Source organism: Mustela erminea, chromosome 1 (assembly GCF_009829155.1).
Source record: "Mustela erminea isolate mMusErm1 chromosome 1, mMusErm1.Pri, whole genome shotgun sequence".
NCBI lineage: Eukaryota > Metazoa > Chordata > Mammalia > Carnivora > Mustelidae > Mustela > Mustela erminea.
Genome location: NC_045614.1, coordinates 113,162,111 through 113,177,217, shown reverse-complemented (window position 1 = coordinate 113,177,217; position 15,107 = coordinate 113,162,111). Strand labels below are relative to the sequence as shown.

General features: G+C 42.0%; 1 protein-coding gene across 3 annotated transcripts in view; it reads left to right on the top strand.

Annotated features, from left to right (window-relative positions):
- The window catches only part of VPS8 (VPS8 subunit of CORVET complex), a 247,363-nt gene that overhangs the window by 216,173 nt on the left and 16,083 nt on the right, over positions 1-15,107 (top strand). For 2 of the 3 annotated variants that reach the window (XM_032338586.1, XM_032338595.1), the window contains one exon: positions 458-511. The exons of the other annotated variant lie outside the window; for it this stretch is intronic. In XM_032338586.1, coding sequence (XP_032194477.1) covers positions 458-511 — 54 coding nt within the window. The remainder of the gene's footprint in view (positions 1-457; positions 512-15,107) is intronic. 3 annotated transcript variants of the gene reach the window in all.

Here is a 15,107-nt window from a genome sequence, read left to right as displayed (position 1 = left end):
TTTTGATATGGTTTGGCCGATACTTTTTCTTAATCTTTCACTATTTTATGAAATTCTTTGTTGCATGTCTTGCCTAAAGGGGATATTATATCACCAAGGATACTCTGAGTTGTTCTTTGTAAGAAATGCTGACCATTGCATATTGCATCAGTTGATTAACATTGTCAACAGAAATATGTGTCTGTTTGATTCCTCACCATTCGGTTAAAACCAGTCTGGGCCATCTGTTCTACTTTTCTTACCCTAATCATATTTTTATCTTGGCTAACTACTGACTTCTGATCTCCAGGAAAGTTTCAAAGGGACTTAAAAAAAAAAAAAAGATCTATTCATTGTTCCTCTGAAAATGCCTGTTTTTTCTCAGTTATACCAATTCTATTTGAGTATTTTGAGTGTGGATCAAATAAAACTAGATTATGACAGAAAGAATATTAAAGTGTTTGCCTTTTTTTTCTAGGTAAAAATGTCTCCTTCTTGTCATCCATCCAAAGGAGATTCTGCTGTTAAGAAGGTGAGTTTTTTTTCCAATTTATTAAGTTTTTATTTTAATTCCAGTGTAGTTAACATATGGTTGTATTAGTTTCAGGTGTACCAGATAGTTATTCAACACTTCATGCATCACCCGTGCTCATCATGACCAGTGCACTTCTTAATCCTTATGGCCTATTTTATCCATCCCCCCAACCTCTTTCCCTCTGGTAACCATCAGTTGGTTCTCTATAGGTCAGAGTCTGTTTCTTGCTTTTTTCTCTTTTTTTCCCCTCTGCTCATTTGTAGATGGTAGTGACTTTTAAAGGCATAAATCCACCTTCCCCCTTCTATGTCTTTATTCTCCTCTCTTGAGCAATTTTTTCAAAACGACAGTGATTTTTAATCATCTCAGTGCTGTCAAAGGTTCTTTCTGATTGGATGCCTTAATAACATATCACCAGTATTCCTTGGCTCTTCCAGGAAGCCAAATGGGGGGGTTGGCAACTAAGAACTTTCATTGTTCTAGAATTCCCATTCTCCTTACCAGGCAGATATCCTGATCAGTGAGTGGTAGCAGATAAAAGATATTCTAAGGAGGATAGCCTAAGATATTCGTTCCCTACTGATGTGTTTTCCCTCCAGATAACTTTGCCTAAAGAAGACTGGCCCGAGATATTAGCATTTCATACTGCATAAGCAAGTGCTCAATAAATACTTGTGGGATGGAACTCTTACTTATGCCACTTCAGTCCCTGACTGTGAACTTTGTAGCACAGAAAGGGTGTGAGTCTTTCAATTGTGGAGTTCTCAGATGGTGTCAAGAGAACCAGGTCTAAAATCCTTTTCTGTATACAGCTGCAACAGTACAGTTGAAATGTGGTTAACAAGCTGACATTTTTACTGTTTTCTTTTACCGCTTTTATTTTGTTGACAACTGAAGTGTCCCTGGATGTAGGTTTTCTTTCCTTGCCCTTTTTATAATTTCAGCCAGCATCCGTGTCCGTGAAGAATTGTAGAACAAAAATAACAACTTGCTGGCTCTGGTAACTAACAGCAGGTTCTAGCTTCAAAGCCCTGTGCCAAAAATGGGTCCCTTTTCTCTGCCTGTAGAATCCCCTGAGACGTTTTTAAAAGAGAAAAAGAATAAAAACAAAATATGCTATCCGAAAAGCCCTATTCCACGCTGCCCAGGAAAATCTCTTCCATTTTTGTCAGGAGCGCAAGGGCAGGCGGACTGAGGCGATGACTGCTGCCACCCAGAGCCCCTGCACTGTGACGGGGGGAAGGGGGGCTTGAATCACCTGGTCTCCTCGCTCCATATACAGATGAACAAATTGGAATCCAGAGGGACCTTTTTTTGCCTAAGCTTTCAAGTGTTAGCTATGGGACACACTTCTAAGGTAGAGGTTAAAAATGTGCTTTCGATTCAGCCAGACATGGGTTCAAAGATTGACTCTTCTGCTTATTTATCTGAATAACTTTTTCTTTCTTTCTTTCTCTTTCTTTCTTTCTTTCTTTTTAAGAGAAAGAGAGAGAGAGAGAGAGGATCTTGACCCAAGCCAAAATCAAGAGTCAGGCACTTAACTGACTGAGCTACACAGGCGCCCCTAATGGAACAACTTTCTTAGTCAGCCTCTCTGCTTCCTCTGTTGTAAATGATGGTGCTACCTCTCAGAAGTATTCTGAAGACTAAATGAGATACTATTTTTTAAAAAGATTCTATTTATTTATTTGACAGACCAGGGGGGAGGGGTGGGACATAAGCAGGGGGATTGGGAGAGGGAGAAGCAGGCTCCCCACTGAGCAGGGAGCCTGAGGTGGGGCTCGATCCCAGGACTCTGAGATCATGACCTGAGCCAAAGGCAGACACTTAACCGACTAAGCCACCCAGGCACCCCTAAATGAGATACTATTTAAGGGCCTAACACTGTGTTTGACAAAAAGTAAATCCCTGGTAAGTTATTGGCACATAGTAGGGACTCAGGTGTTACTGGTGTTACTGAAACTGGTGTTAAAACACAAATCCCCCAATCCTAGTACTATCAGATGTCCTATCACTTTATTATTGCTGCTTTTTATTGTCCATTCTGCAGGTATTTCTGTATGTCGATACTGAACTAAGCAAGGGACTACAGGGATGACAAACACAGTTCTTGTTCTCAAAGACCTCAGCACTTACTGGGGAAGGTAGACATGTAAACTGACAGTGGCTGTACAGGTTGACACATGCTACAGAAGATGCCTGGGGTACACAAGAGCAGAGTGGAGGGGCTGTGTGGGGTGACTTAAGTGGATTTAATATGACTCTTTTGCTCTTAGAGTAAAAAGCCCAATGAAGAAGTTTGAGAAATGCTTAGCTGTTCCTCTAAAGCTTTGTTACTAATTATAAGGAAAGCAAACCCAGCCATACTTAAAGATGTTTATTAAATACTCGTTTAGAAATAGCCTCATGTAACTTATTTTTTAAACTTAGTAATGGCCTAACTCTCTGTGATGTTAAGTGTCTTACTACTGTCAGGGGGTAGCAGTGTGATGTAAGTAGTATTCTCTTATTCTTGTAATCAGCATCAGACAAACAGAAACTTCCAAAGCCAGTGACTGGCCCCAGGTGGCATTCCTAGGTGATCAGGTACAGACTTACTCACTGTCCAAGCAAGAACTGGGGTTATCTCTAAAATATTTTAGTGTGTGTGTGTGTGTGTGTGTGTGTGTGTGTGTGTGTGCCTTGAATATGTTTTATTTTAGCAGTGAGAGCCCATCTCTCATGTTTACCATTCAGATTAGCAAACATTAATTTCACCAGTAGAAAAATTTCTGTGTTTTTTGAGCTAATGAGCAAAATCTTAGGTATTGGTCAATAATGAACAGCCAAAGGACTTTGAGTAGCCACTTTTGGGAATTTGTGTTAGCTAGCAGTCTCTGAAATATGGATGCTTGGTTAGGACTGCTGACCGTACCTAAGTTGAAGTTAAATCAAATAATGCATACTTAATATTACACTGTTATGATGTCTAGAATAACTTTAAAATACATCAAAACAGGTGCCTCTCCCAGACTGAGTGATCAGGGAAGGCTTCTCAAAGAAGAGAAAGCTTGATCTAGTGTTGAATCACAAAGGGAAAGATACTTCAGGTAGACATGAGTGAGTACAGGACACTTCAGAAACAGAGATGGTTCTGTATCTTACATACAGAAGCAGGTAGAAGCTTGGTGAAATGAATGGAAATAAGTCAAGCAGAGAGAGTCAATTATCATACGGTTTCACTTATTTGTGGAGCATAACAAAAAGCATGGAGGACATGGGGAGTTAGAAGGGTGTTGGGGTAAATTGGAAGGGGAGGTGAATCACGAGAGACAATGGACTCTGAAAAACAATCTGAGGGCTTTGAAGTGGCGGGGGGGTGGGAGGTTGGGGTACCAGGTGGTGGGTATTATAGAGGGCACGGATTGCATGGAGCACTGGGTGTGGTGAAAAAATAATGATACTGTTATGCTGAAAATAAATTAAAAAAAAAAAAGAAAAAGAAAGAAATGAATGGGAAGCCATATCTTAAAAGAGTCCTATGTTGTGAAGTTTGCTTTTTATCTTGAGGGTAAGGGTTTCTGTCCAAGGTAAGATTAAAGGCAGGAAAGCAAAAGAATAGAGTGTGCCCGGGCAAGAAAAAGGTCTGTATCTGTGCTGTATTATTAGAATGAAGAGATGAGATAGATTCAAGTCTTATTTTTCCTCCCCAAAACTCTTTCTGAGACCCTAAGTGTGAGCCAGATGTCCTTCCCATTTTGAGCTTTCTCTTCTGGTGCCCTGAACTAGTCTCCACCTACCAAAATGTTTACCTAGCTGAGTAAAAATTGCCTCGTGACTTAACATGTCTGCCGTACTGGAGACTGTCCGCCTCAGGAAGGCAGCCCCTGCCTCAGACTTGCTTGCTCTTGTATCCCTACCTGTGGAACCAAATAGTCAGTCAGTAGTTGTCAAGTGAATGAGAGAGATACATGAAAGAGACTCCACAGGACTTCATAGCTGTTTACGGGAAGGAAGGGGGGAAAAAGAAGTTTCTGGGGCTGATAAATAGAGAAAGAACAAATGAAACCTTGTTGCTGTCCCACGCTTGTATTCCCAGTGTGGTGAGTCCCTTACTGTTTGAGCTACATCAGCAGTATTCTGACTGAGACCAGTGTGAAACTCATTACCTAATTGGTACTTCCCTAGTTGTATATGTATTTGTGTGTGTGTGTGTGTTTTTGTATACATATATGTGGACGTCTGCATGTATATTCTGGGTATCATCCTGGAGCTCCATTGTCAAAGTTACATTGACAGATGGAGGCACCAGCAGTGTCTGTTGAACAGTTGACTGCCAAAGTGATGTGTAAGAAACACAAAGGAGCAGTAGTGTTCTTGATTTGAGCCAAAGATTCTCTGTTGACCAATAACTCAAGACAGTGTTTGATGACTGTGTTGTCAATATTGGCTATGGCAAGAGCTGGATGCAAGTGCTGAGGAAGCAGCCATGTTCTGTAGGGTTCTGCTTAACTTCCTGAGATGAGTGTCTCATGTAGGAGTCGCTCTTCCACTCTACCACCTGTCAGAATCTAGCAAATTCTATGAGTATGTATACATAACTCTTTTTTGCAACATAAGCATTTTGCATTTTAGGTATTTGTTTAGAAAGCTCTGGATTAGAAATACTTGTGTATTATATATATGTGACATATAAAATTTTTGTGTAATATTTATATAAATATTAAGTGGCTCTGATAACTTCAGTAAAGTTAGAAGATACACATGCTACTAAAGCCCTAAAGGGCTTGTTCAGTGTTTGTTCATGGATGGCCGGAAATTTAAAAATCAGGAAGCATTTTCCTAAGATAAAAATTACTGTAAAAGTCTCTTGCAGTTAACTTACTAGAATAGATTAAAATGGGAGGTGTTGATAATGTTTAAGGTGATAAATGGGTTTAGAGAGTTAGTTGAAGGCAGCATCAAAAACCACTCAGCTTTGATGCATCTTTTCTCAACCACTGAAGAAACACCAACCGGGAATTTGCAAGATTGGGATTGTTACGTGCATGGTCACCAAAGAAAGCAGTTTTGTCTTACATCTCAATCACAAAATCATAGTTATATTCCCTGAGCTTTCCCCAGTTTTAGATGAGCTTTCTCTGCTGGTGTGTTTGCAGAAGCCTGAGGAGTCAGGGTCTCTGACTAATGAGTATCCTCAAGCTAGTGATATCCACTGGAAGAGTCAGTTGGGGTGATGGTCTTCCCAGAGTGAATTCTCCAGTTTAGGACAGGCACTGGGAGAGATAGGGTAGAAAGGCTTTCTCATAAGTCTAGGGTAAATTCAGTGAATATGCCACATACTTCCAGATGCCAGGTCTGGGAATGACCAAGGTCAGTGAAATACAGTTCTTGCTGTAGACACATTTCCAAGGGAATAGTGACTGAACTGTTTAATGTACTAGCCAAACCTCCCAGAGGCTGATTAGCAGTTCCTTAAGTATTCAAGCATATTACGGGAATTTGAAGCAGTTTTTTGTTTGTTTTGTCCAAGTGTTCCAGTGAGGTAAAATTTTTATAGTCCGTTCCCGATCTTGCCACTCATGTCAGGAATGTAGACAACTGAACTCAATCATGATTTTTATTAAATCATTGGCAGTTGTGGGGGGCGGTCTGGGGTGGTGGTATTTTTAAGGGAAAAAGCCTCACAGAGCCACAGTTTCCATAACAACAGAAAAAGCTGGCTGCAGTGTCTCAGCTGACTGGCCCCTCATGAGCAAAAAATGATAGCCCTTGATGGATGTCTGCTGCCTCTTTCCTTATTTTCTTAGTAGGACTTACATCCACATGTGACTCCCATGCCTCTGCTGATTAAAAAGACAGAAGGAAGCCGAGGACAGGATTTAGTCTTTGTTTTGGCGTAGACAGGGTGGAAGATCTCCACAGGCCAGGTGCCCTTTTATGCTGGTGGGAAGTAGCTGGGGTGCGGTTGCCTTCAGACAGCCGAAAGATGTGGAAGGAAACATAGGCATTCTTTGTAGTTCAGAGGACAGAACCAATGCCTGTGGGTAGCTGCTGTGTAGATGGAGATGTCAGCTCAGTTCGGAGCATCTTCCGAGAGTGGAACAGGATGCCTTGTGAGCTAGCCCGTGATCTGTTACCACAGGCATTTGACCCCCACAGCATGGCTGCGGCTCAGAACTGTCGCTGAGCTTTTCCTGCCATGGGTAGAAGGTGGGCCGGGTAATTTTTAGATCCCTTGGTGTGTTAGGATTTTGAGTCTGCAGTTGTATTAAATTCTAGTGATGTGTTCATTGATGTGCTGGATGATTTCAGTTAGACCCCGTCATCTAGCCTGAACAAGTAGAGTCTATAAAAAAACAAAAACAACAAAAGCAGGTTTGGACTTAGGGAAGGAGAGACTTCATGTGAAAAAATAATTGCAGAAAGAGGAGGGGCTTTTGCTATGAGGAGAAGGTTCCAGCCTTAATATCCCCAAGGGTGTCAAAAATCAGGTGGGGAACCTGGCTGGCTCAGTAAGTAGAGCGTCTCCCTCCTGACTTTAAGGTTGAGAGTTTGAGCCCCACCCCACAATGGGCATAGAGGTTACTGGGGAAAAAAAAAAAAATTAGGCAGAAAGGAATTTTTTTTTTTTTTTACAGGGGCAAATCAACAAGGGTAGAAAGAACCAAATGTGGGTAGTAGGTGAGAGTTGATTAAAAATGTCTTTCATGCAGTCAGCTGATTCTTGGAAGGGATCATTAAAGATTGTAGGCTGGCTCAGGCTGAGGGTGGGTCAAGTACTTGGGGGCGGGAAAGAAGCTTAACTGAAGTTTGCTCATCAGTTAACAAGCATTTTGTTCCATCGAATCAGGACAAACAGTTCTGCTCATCTTTTAAGAGGCCAAGAGTGGAAATGTGGTGGATTTGTGTCTGGCTTTGTTATAGAAGAACTTGGTGGCATGGTGGATTTTGTCTCAGACTTACGGGGAAGTGTGGTCTTTGCAGTAAGCTGTTTCCCACAATGGGGTGTGGGGATTTCCTTAACTTGAACTGTTCTTCAGGAACTCAGGGCGCAGGTGAAGCATGAAGTAGCCATGGGTCTGACTGTGCTGCCATGTTCTTTCTTTACTCTTCTCCATGATTATGATCTGAAGTCCATGGCCAGGGCCTTTCTGAAACCTGCTTAGTAGTCCTCATGTGGAGGAAGACTGTTAGCTGGAAAGAGCTACAGGGGAGGACAGTGGTAACCCCTGGCTTCTGGTATTCCCTCTTGCTGATGATTGGGCCTATCTTCTGGTCTAAAAAGTGAGATTGGCTGAGGGTCTCAAAGGATCTCAGAGTTCTTACCTTAGGTAAAAATCTACTCCTCACCCATTTCTTTTGTATTAAGTGAGTATTTTCAAATGTAGCATTTGGATTTCTTTAATGATATTTTAAATTAATGGACTTTTTTTTTTTTTTTTTGAGAGAGAGCGAGAGCACAAGCAAGGAACAGAGGGAGAGGGAGAATCTTAAGCAGGCTCCATGCTCAGCACAAAGCCTGACACAGGGCTCAATCTCATGGCCCTGAGATCATGACCTGAGCTGAATTCAAGTCAGACGCTGAACCAACTGAGCCAGCCAGGCATCCCATTAATGTAATGTCTTTTTAGAGCAGCTTTAGGTTTATAGAAAACGCAATCAGAAAGTGCAGTTCTCATACATCTCCCCCTTCACATCCCCCTGTTACTAATATCTGCATTCCTGTGGTACATTTATTACAGCTGATGAGCTGTGCTCGCTTCGGCAGCACATATATTACAGCTAATGAACTAACATAGATATGTTATTATTAATCTAAGTCCATAGTTTACAACAGCGGTCACATGTTGTGTTGTACATTCTTTGGGTTCTGACAAATGCATTATGAAATGTAGCCTCCATTACAGTATCATGCAGAACAGTTACACTGTCCCCAAAATCCCATGCATCACTTATTCAGCCTTCCCTCCCACCCTGCAAACATCTGGCAACTGCTCATCTTTTGATTGTCTCCATAGTTTTGCCTTTTACAGAATATCATGTAGTCAAACAGTATGTAGCTTTTGCAAATTGGCTTCTCTTACTCAGTGATACCCACTTAAGGTTCCTCCATGTCTTCTTATGACTTGCTATCTCATTTCCTTTTGCTTTGAATAATATGCCATTATCTGGATATACCAGTTTGTTGTCCATCCATTCATCCACTAAAGGACATCTTGGACATCTTGGTTGCTTCAGGTTTTAGCTGTTGTCAGTAAAGCATTTGGAGGGTTTTGTGTGGACATAAGTTTTTAGCTCATTTGGATAAATACCAAGGAGTAGCTGCTGGATTGTGTGGTAAGAACATTCAGTGGTCTGAGAAGCTACCAAACTATCTTCCAAAGTGGCTGTACTATTTTTGCATTCCCACACAGTGAACGTGAGTTCCTGTTGTCCTACATCCTTGCCAGCATTTGATGTTGTCTGTTTTTTGGATATTAGCCATTCTAGTAGTGGTGTTTTGAATGATATTCGATGTTGAGTATTTTTTGTATGCTTATTTACCATTTGTGTATCTTCTTTGGTGAGGTCTTTAAATGATTTTGAGGGGTTTTCTCTGGTTTTGTTTTTTGTTTTAGTGGTGCTCTAGAGTTTACCCTATACATCTTAACTTTTCTGATTCAGCTTCTGATTTAAACTAGCTTAATTCAGGTTATATATAGAAGTGTTACTCCCATTTAGCTCTACTACTTTTTCCCACATTTTGTGATACTCTTGTGCATGGTATATCTATTAATGTTACAAATCCAACAATACATTGTGATAATTATTGCTTTACTGTCTGTAGCCACTTTCTTAGCCCAGTAAAGCTTTGTCCCTACCCATCTCCTTTTTGCAAATATATTATACATATATTTCATTTCTGCATGTTATAGGCCAACATTATATTATGTACATATTATTATACAGTTGCCTTCTAGTTCTTTTTACCAGTTCTCTTTTGATTTTTCTTACGTGGATTTGAATTACTTTTCACTAATGACTGTGAACAGTATCTAATCAACTTACATTAGTATTTTTTTATAAGGTGGGTCTGTTAGCAACAACTTCTCTCTTTTTTTGTTATCTTGGGAAAGTGTTTCTTTCATCTTCATTTTTGAAAGATAGCTTTATTGGGTATAAAGTTATGGTCGACATAACTTTCTTGGAGCACTTAGAATATGCTGTCCTGTTGTCTTCTGGCCTCTCTTACTTCTGCCTACAATTCAGTTACTAATATTATTGGGGTTTCCTTATAAGTGACTCATCATTTTTCTCTTGTTGCTTTTCAAGATTTTCTCCAAGTCTTTGACTTACAGCATTTTTATTATGAGATATTTGTGGGTCTTGGCCTTAATCCTACTTGGAGTTTGTTGAGCTTTCTGGATGGGTAGGTTACTGCTTTTCTTTTCTTTTCCTTTTTTTATTAAAGATTTGTATTTATCCATTTGCGCGCAAGAGAGAGAGAACATGAGCAGGGTTGGGGAGGGCAAAGAAGGAGCAGAGGGAGAGGCAGACTCCTCACTGAGCAGGGAGCCTGATGTGGGGCTCCATCCTGGGTCTCAGGATCATGACCTGAGCTGAAGGTAGACACTTAACCAGCTGAGCCACCCAGGTGCCCCTAGGTTACTGCTTTTCAGTAAGTTAGTGACTCTTCAGCCATAATTTCTTCAAATATTTTGTCTTCTCCATTTTCTCTCCTCTCATTTTCTTACTCCCATTATGTATTTGTTGTGGTACTAATGGTGTCCTGCCTTTCTCTGTTCAGTTTTCTTCACTCTTTTCCCCGCCTGATCTTCAGCTTGCATACTCTGTTGATTTATCTTCAAGTTCATTATTTCTTCTGCCAGTTCAGATTTACTATTGAGCCTCTCTCCTGAATTTATTTTAGTTATTATACTTTCAACTCTAGAATTTCCATGTGATCTTTTTTGTAATTTATTTCCCTTTCTGATACTCTTTTCTTTTTAAGGTTTTATTTACTTATTTGAAGAGAGAGAGCATGCCCACATACACAAGCAGGGGGAGGCACAGAGGGAGAGGGAGAAGCTTGCTCCTTGCTGAGCAGGGTGCCGGCAGACATGGGGCTCAACCCCATGACCCTGGGATCATGACTAGAGCTGAAGGCAGATGCCCAACCTAGTGAGCCACCCAGGTGTCCCTCTTTATAGATATTCTTTATTAAGGGTGCAATATTGCCATCATACCTTCCTTTACTTTTAAAATCGTGCTTTCCTACATTTCATCCATTCCCTGTAGGGGTATGTAGTTTTTTTTGTTTGTTTGTTTGTTTGGTTGGTTGGTTCTGTAAATATATTTATCATGGCCGATTTTAAAGTCTTTCTTTTAAGTCTAACATCTGGTTACACTCTCAAGCAAGTTGTATTACCTGCTTTTTTCCCCCCAGTATGTGATCACACTTTTCTATTTCTTTATATGCCTTGTAATTTTTGGATAGAAACTAGATATTTTAGGTAATGTAGCAACTCTGTGCATTGCTCCCCGACTCCTGGAGTTATTCTTACTTGCTCCACTCCACTCCAGGCTCCTGTAGCCCAAGCTATTACTATTACTTTCAATGACTGGCTGGTTTATTTTCATGAAGTCTTTCCCCCTCCCCATCCCCAAGTGTTAAGCCTCTGATATTGCTCCTTCGGAGATACAGCCTTGAGTGTGCCCACAGACAGCTGGGATAGCAGTGGTATTGGTAGGGCTCTCATTCTTTTTCCTTGGCCAAACTAGCTGTTAAACTCTACTGGTTGTTCTGTTACTTTCAGCAATGCCCTGGATGCATAAATTGCCCTACACACTGATTCAGTGAAATTGTGACTCCTTTGAAGGAATAGTTTCTGAGGTCTGTTTTCAGTATTTGTTTTTACCTCCTTATTAGGGGTGTCCCCCCGCCAAGCTATCATTTCTCTCAGTTCTCTTTTTCAGAGTAGCTGGCCTTTTGTAGGTTATATCTACATTAAATCCATGAATCTCCTCCTCATTGCCTCTCACCACAACCTTCACTGTTCTTAAGACTATTCTTAGGCTCAAACTTCTCCACGCTCAGTTGCAAATGAAGTCAGTTGCTTTGAGAAGAGATTAACACCTCTCTGTTTTACTGCCTGCTCCTCCCCTGGAATAATCTCTGAACCAGGACTCTGTTCCTGGGGATAGGTAGCTTCTCTCTGAATGACACCCCCACTTAGGACTTGAATGCATGCTGGAAGAGGGAACAGCATGAGGTCCTCTTGGCCTTTCCTGTGATGGAACCACTGCCTCACAGACTGGAGCAGGGGTGGTCAGAAAGCCAGGTTTTTTTTGTTTTTTAGTGGACAGTCCCCAGGAAGGAGCCTGGATTCCATGAGTGGAGTCTGGGTGGAAGAAGGGAGCCCTCACCACTTCTTGACTGCGCTTGCCTAGGACTTAGCCTCAGCAGCAGGTAGCTGGAGGCAAGAAGAGAAATTCTGAAGTCCTGCTTCTACTGAAAAGAAAGCCCTCCAACTAGGAGCTTGAGAGAGAAGGAGCTTGGTATTCTTGGTGACAGTATCCTGGGGTGGTGTTTCTTCCTCACTATGCTCAGGTGGGAGCGGGGAGCAGTCTTGGTTCAGAAACCACAAACTCGCCTTTCTTAATGATTTTACATTGGTTTTTAAAAAATATTTATTTCTTCATTTGCTATTTGGCCTTAGGACAGTTTCTAAGGTCTGTAAAAGGTTGATTTTGGAGTGTGTGTGTGTGTGTGTGTGTGTGTGTGTCTGTATCTGTCCATCCATCTATCTAGCCTCAGTAGTGAAAAGGTCATCAGAGCATCTCTTGCTGTCATGCTAGAGGAGTTATCTCTCTCCTCATCTGTTTCTAACAAGCAGTATCCTGCCTCTGAGTGAAAATCACCTCCTGAGGCAGGACTTCCCATGTTTGAGAGTTATTCCTTATTCTGGTTGACAACTCTCTACCTATTGCTCCTGTCCCTTCCTCTAGAAGCCGTCAGAAAGATCGCTCATTCCTTTTTATAGCAGCCTTCCCAGTACTCTCTGGAGGTGAGGTCCTGAGTCCCCAGCCCTTCGTCTTCTCCTGTGTGGGCAGAACGTGGACAGTTAGCTCCTCGCTCACCGCTGCCCTGCCATACCCTATCTCTTCTGCTCCCACCATGCCGCTTCAGGGCAGGTCACCTTAGAGCACAGTGAGATCATCCCTGTCCTTATTCTCGGTTCTCCAAAGGAAACCAAAAGCACATTAGATTATCAGCACCCATTCTTCACGGGTGACTCAATGAACATGGTGATCACAAACTCCTGGTTCTGTTCACGCATGCCATTGACCCCTCCTGTAACTGCTGTTGTTCCAGAGCCAGATGCAAGACTCTTCTTGTAGTGTTTCAGATTAGCCCTTTGGGAATCGAGTTTTTTCATTCCATGCTTTGGCCTCTTTTATTTTTATCCAGCTAACTGATAAAATATTTGTATAAAACGGAGCCAGGGAGGGAGCCCCACGGAGACCAAGATAGCATTGCTTATTAGTCACCAGGCTCTGTTAATTGAGTGTTAATGGGTGTGATTTTTCTGCCTCTAATAGGACACTCCTTCCTAAACAGTTGACATGGTTTTCAGAGCGGAGTCCGATCCTAACAGTGGAGCTGAATGTGAGACCACGTCCCAGCCAGTGGCTGCTGTCTCTTCCAAGCTGGTGCCCTCTCAGCATGTGGGGGAGCACTCCCTTACCAAAACAAGTAATGTCCCGGTGTCCACCATCTCCTTGGAGCTGGGGACACAGCTGAAGTTTTGAGTATTGCTCAAGGTAGATGTGGGCCTTTCCCTTCCAACAGATATCCTGAGGAAGCTCTCGGGCATTTCCTGCAATACGTGGCAGGGGTGTTTTTGCTTTTCAGTATGCATGACAGAGCAGCTAACAGCCTATTATTTTGCATTAAAACAACTCAGTAGGCCATTCTTAATTGCACTGCGCTGAGAGATCCTCTATTTGGAAAGGTCACGGAACTGAAGAGCAGAGCTTTGCGAGGTTTGAGCTGCTCTGATGTATGTTGTTTTCGAGCGGCTGTTGTGCTATCACTGCGGAGTAGAGTTTTCTGTCTGGACTCCTTTCCTGATCAGTTCACGTGCCATCCCTGAAAGCTCACTCCTTGTGTATAGTATCAGAACATGGGGTCGAGTCTGTTCAAGAAACAGCAGAAGTCTTTGAGTAAAATGGAAGGAAAAGGAAAGATGAAATGTGAGCTGGTGCTGAGCGCCTTCTGTTCTCTCTGACAGAAGCCACTGCCCGGTCTCCTGTGTTTTGTTGTTTTGCATATTGTAGGGACATTGTAGTCATGATTTACGTTGGTTCTTCCCTTGTGCCATAAGTAAGTTATAGTGCCCCGTCTTGTGTGAAGTTTCTACTGATGGTAAACAGAATTTCAGATGCAGCATATTCTTAAAAGGAGAGACTCCTCTCTACATGGTGAAATCACTTAACTTTTCCATATATTGACTAAATCAGTTAAGACTGCTTTTTTTTTTTTCCTAAAGATTTTATTTGTTTATTTGACAGACAGAGATCATAAGTAGGCAGAGAGGCAGGCAGAGAGAGAGGAGGAAGCAGGCTCCCTGCGGAGCAGAGAGCCCAATGCACGGCTCAATCCCGGGACCCTGAGATCATGACCCGAGCCGAAGGCAGAGTCTTAACCCCCTGAGCCACCCAGGCACCCCAAGACTGCCTTTTTATGGTACTAAAGGTAATTACATATCTGTCTCTGGCAACTTCATAGCAATATAAGAGAATAGTGAAGTTATACAGAAAAGTCCCTGTAGTCACTAGAAAGAACTTCTGTATTTCCCATGTCTTCTCTCTGTGTTTCACTTCGCTTCCGAGAAGCCCTCTGTACTTCCTGTTTACCTCAGCAGTGTGTTGTCACTCCCCAGTCAGTGTGTATCTCTGCTGCCCCAAAAGTCCTCACCAGCTACACGGTCTCTGTCTTCCAGGGCTCCAGTCCATGCTCCCCCCTCATCTAATGCTTGGAAAACTTGAGTGGAACCCTGTCACAAGCAAAATGAAGTCCAAATTGGTTTAGGTCAACAGTGTAGGCTTTGGATGTATCACCAGCCTGCTCTTCATCTTCATCTTCTTTCCTTCCTTCATTAATCAGTGGAAATTTCTCATTTCCTAAACATAACCAGTCCCATGTCCATATGTCTGCTTTTGTGATGCCTTGTTTTTAGCCTCCAGTTCAAATTCTGCTTTAATACATTCACAAAACATGTACTGGGCACTCACTATGTGGCAGGCATGGGTCTAAGTGCAGACAATCCTGTAGAGAACCAGACCAGTCTCTGCCTTCACAGAGCCCCCATTCTGGTGGTATTTTCATTCAAAAAATGAAAATAAATCTGATTAGAATTCAATAATAGCTTAAAGCATTTGGGGAAGAAGAGTCTTGAATGAAACCTCTTGAAATCTCCACTATCTAAATCAGGGTAGTTGACTGAAACTGGAATATATGTGTGTCATTACTGTCACATCCCTGTGAAACCCACATTTGCATTGCCTCCGCTTTTGTCCTTCACATTCACCTTGGTTCCCAGGAAGAAAGTTTTGTGTGTACCCAGGA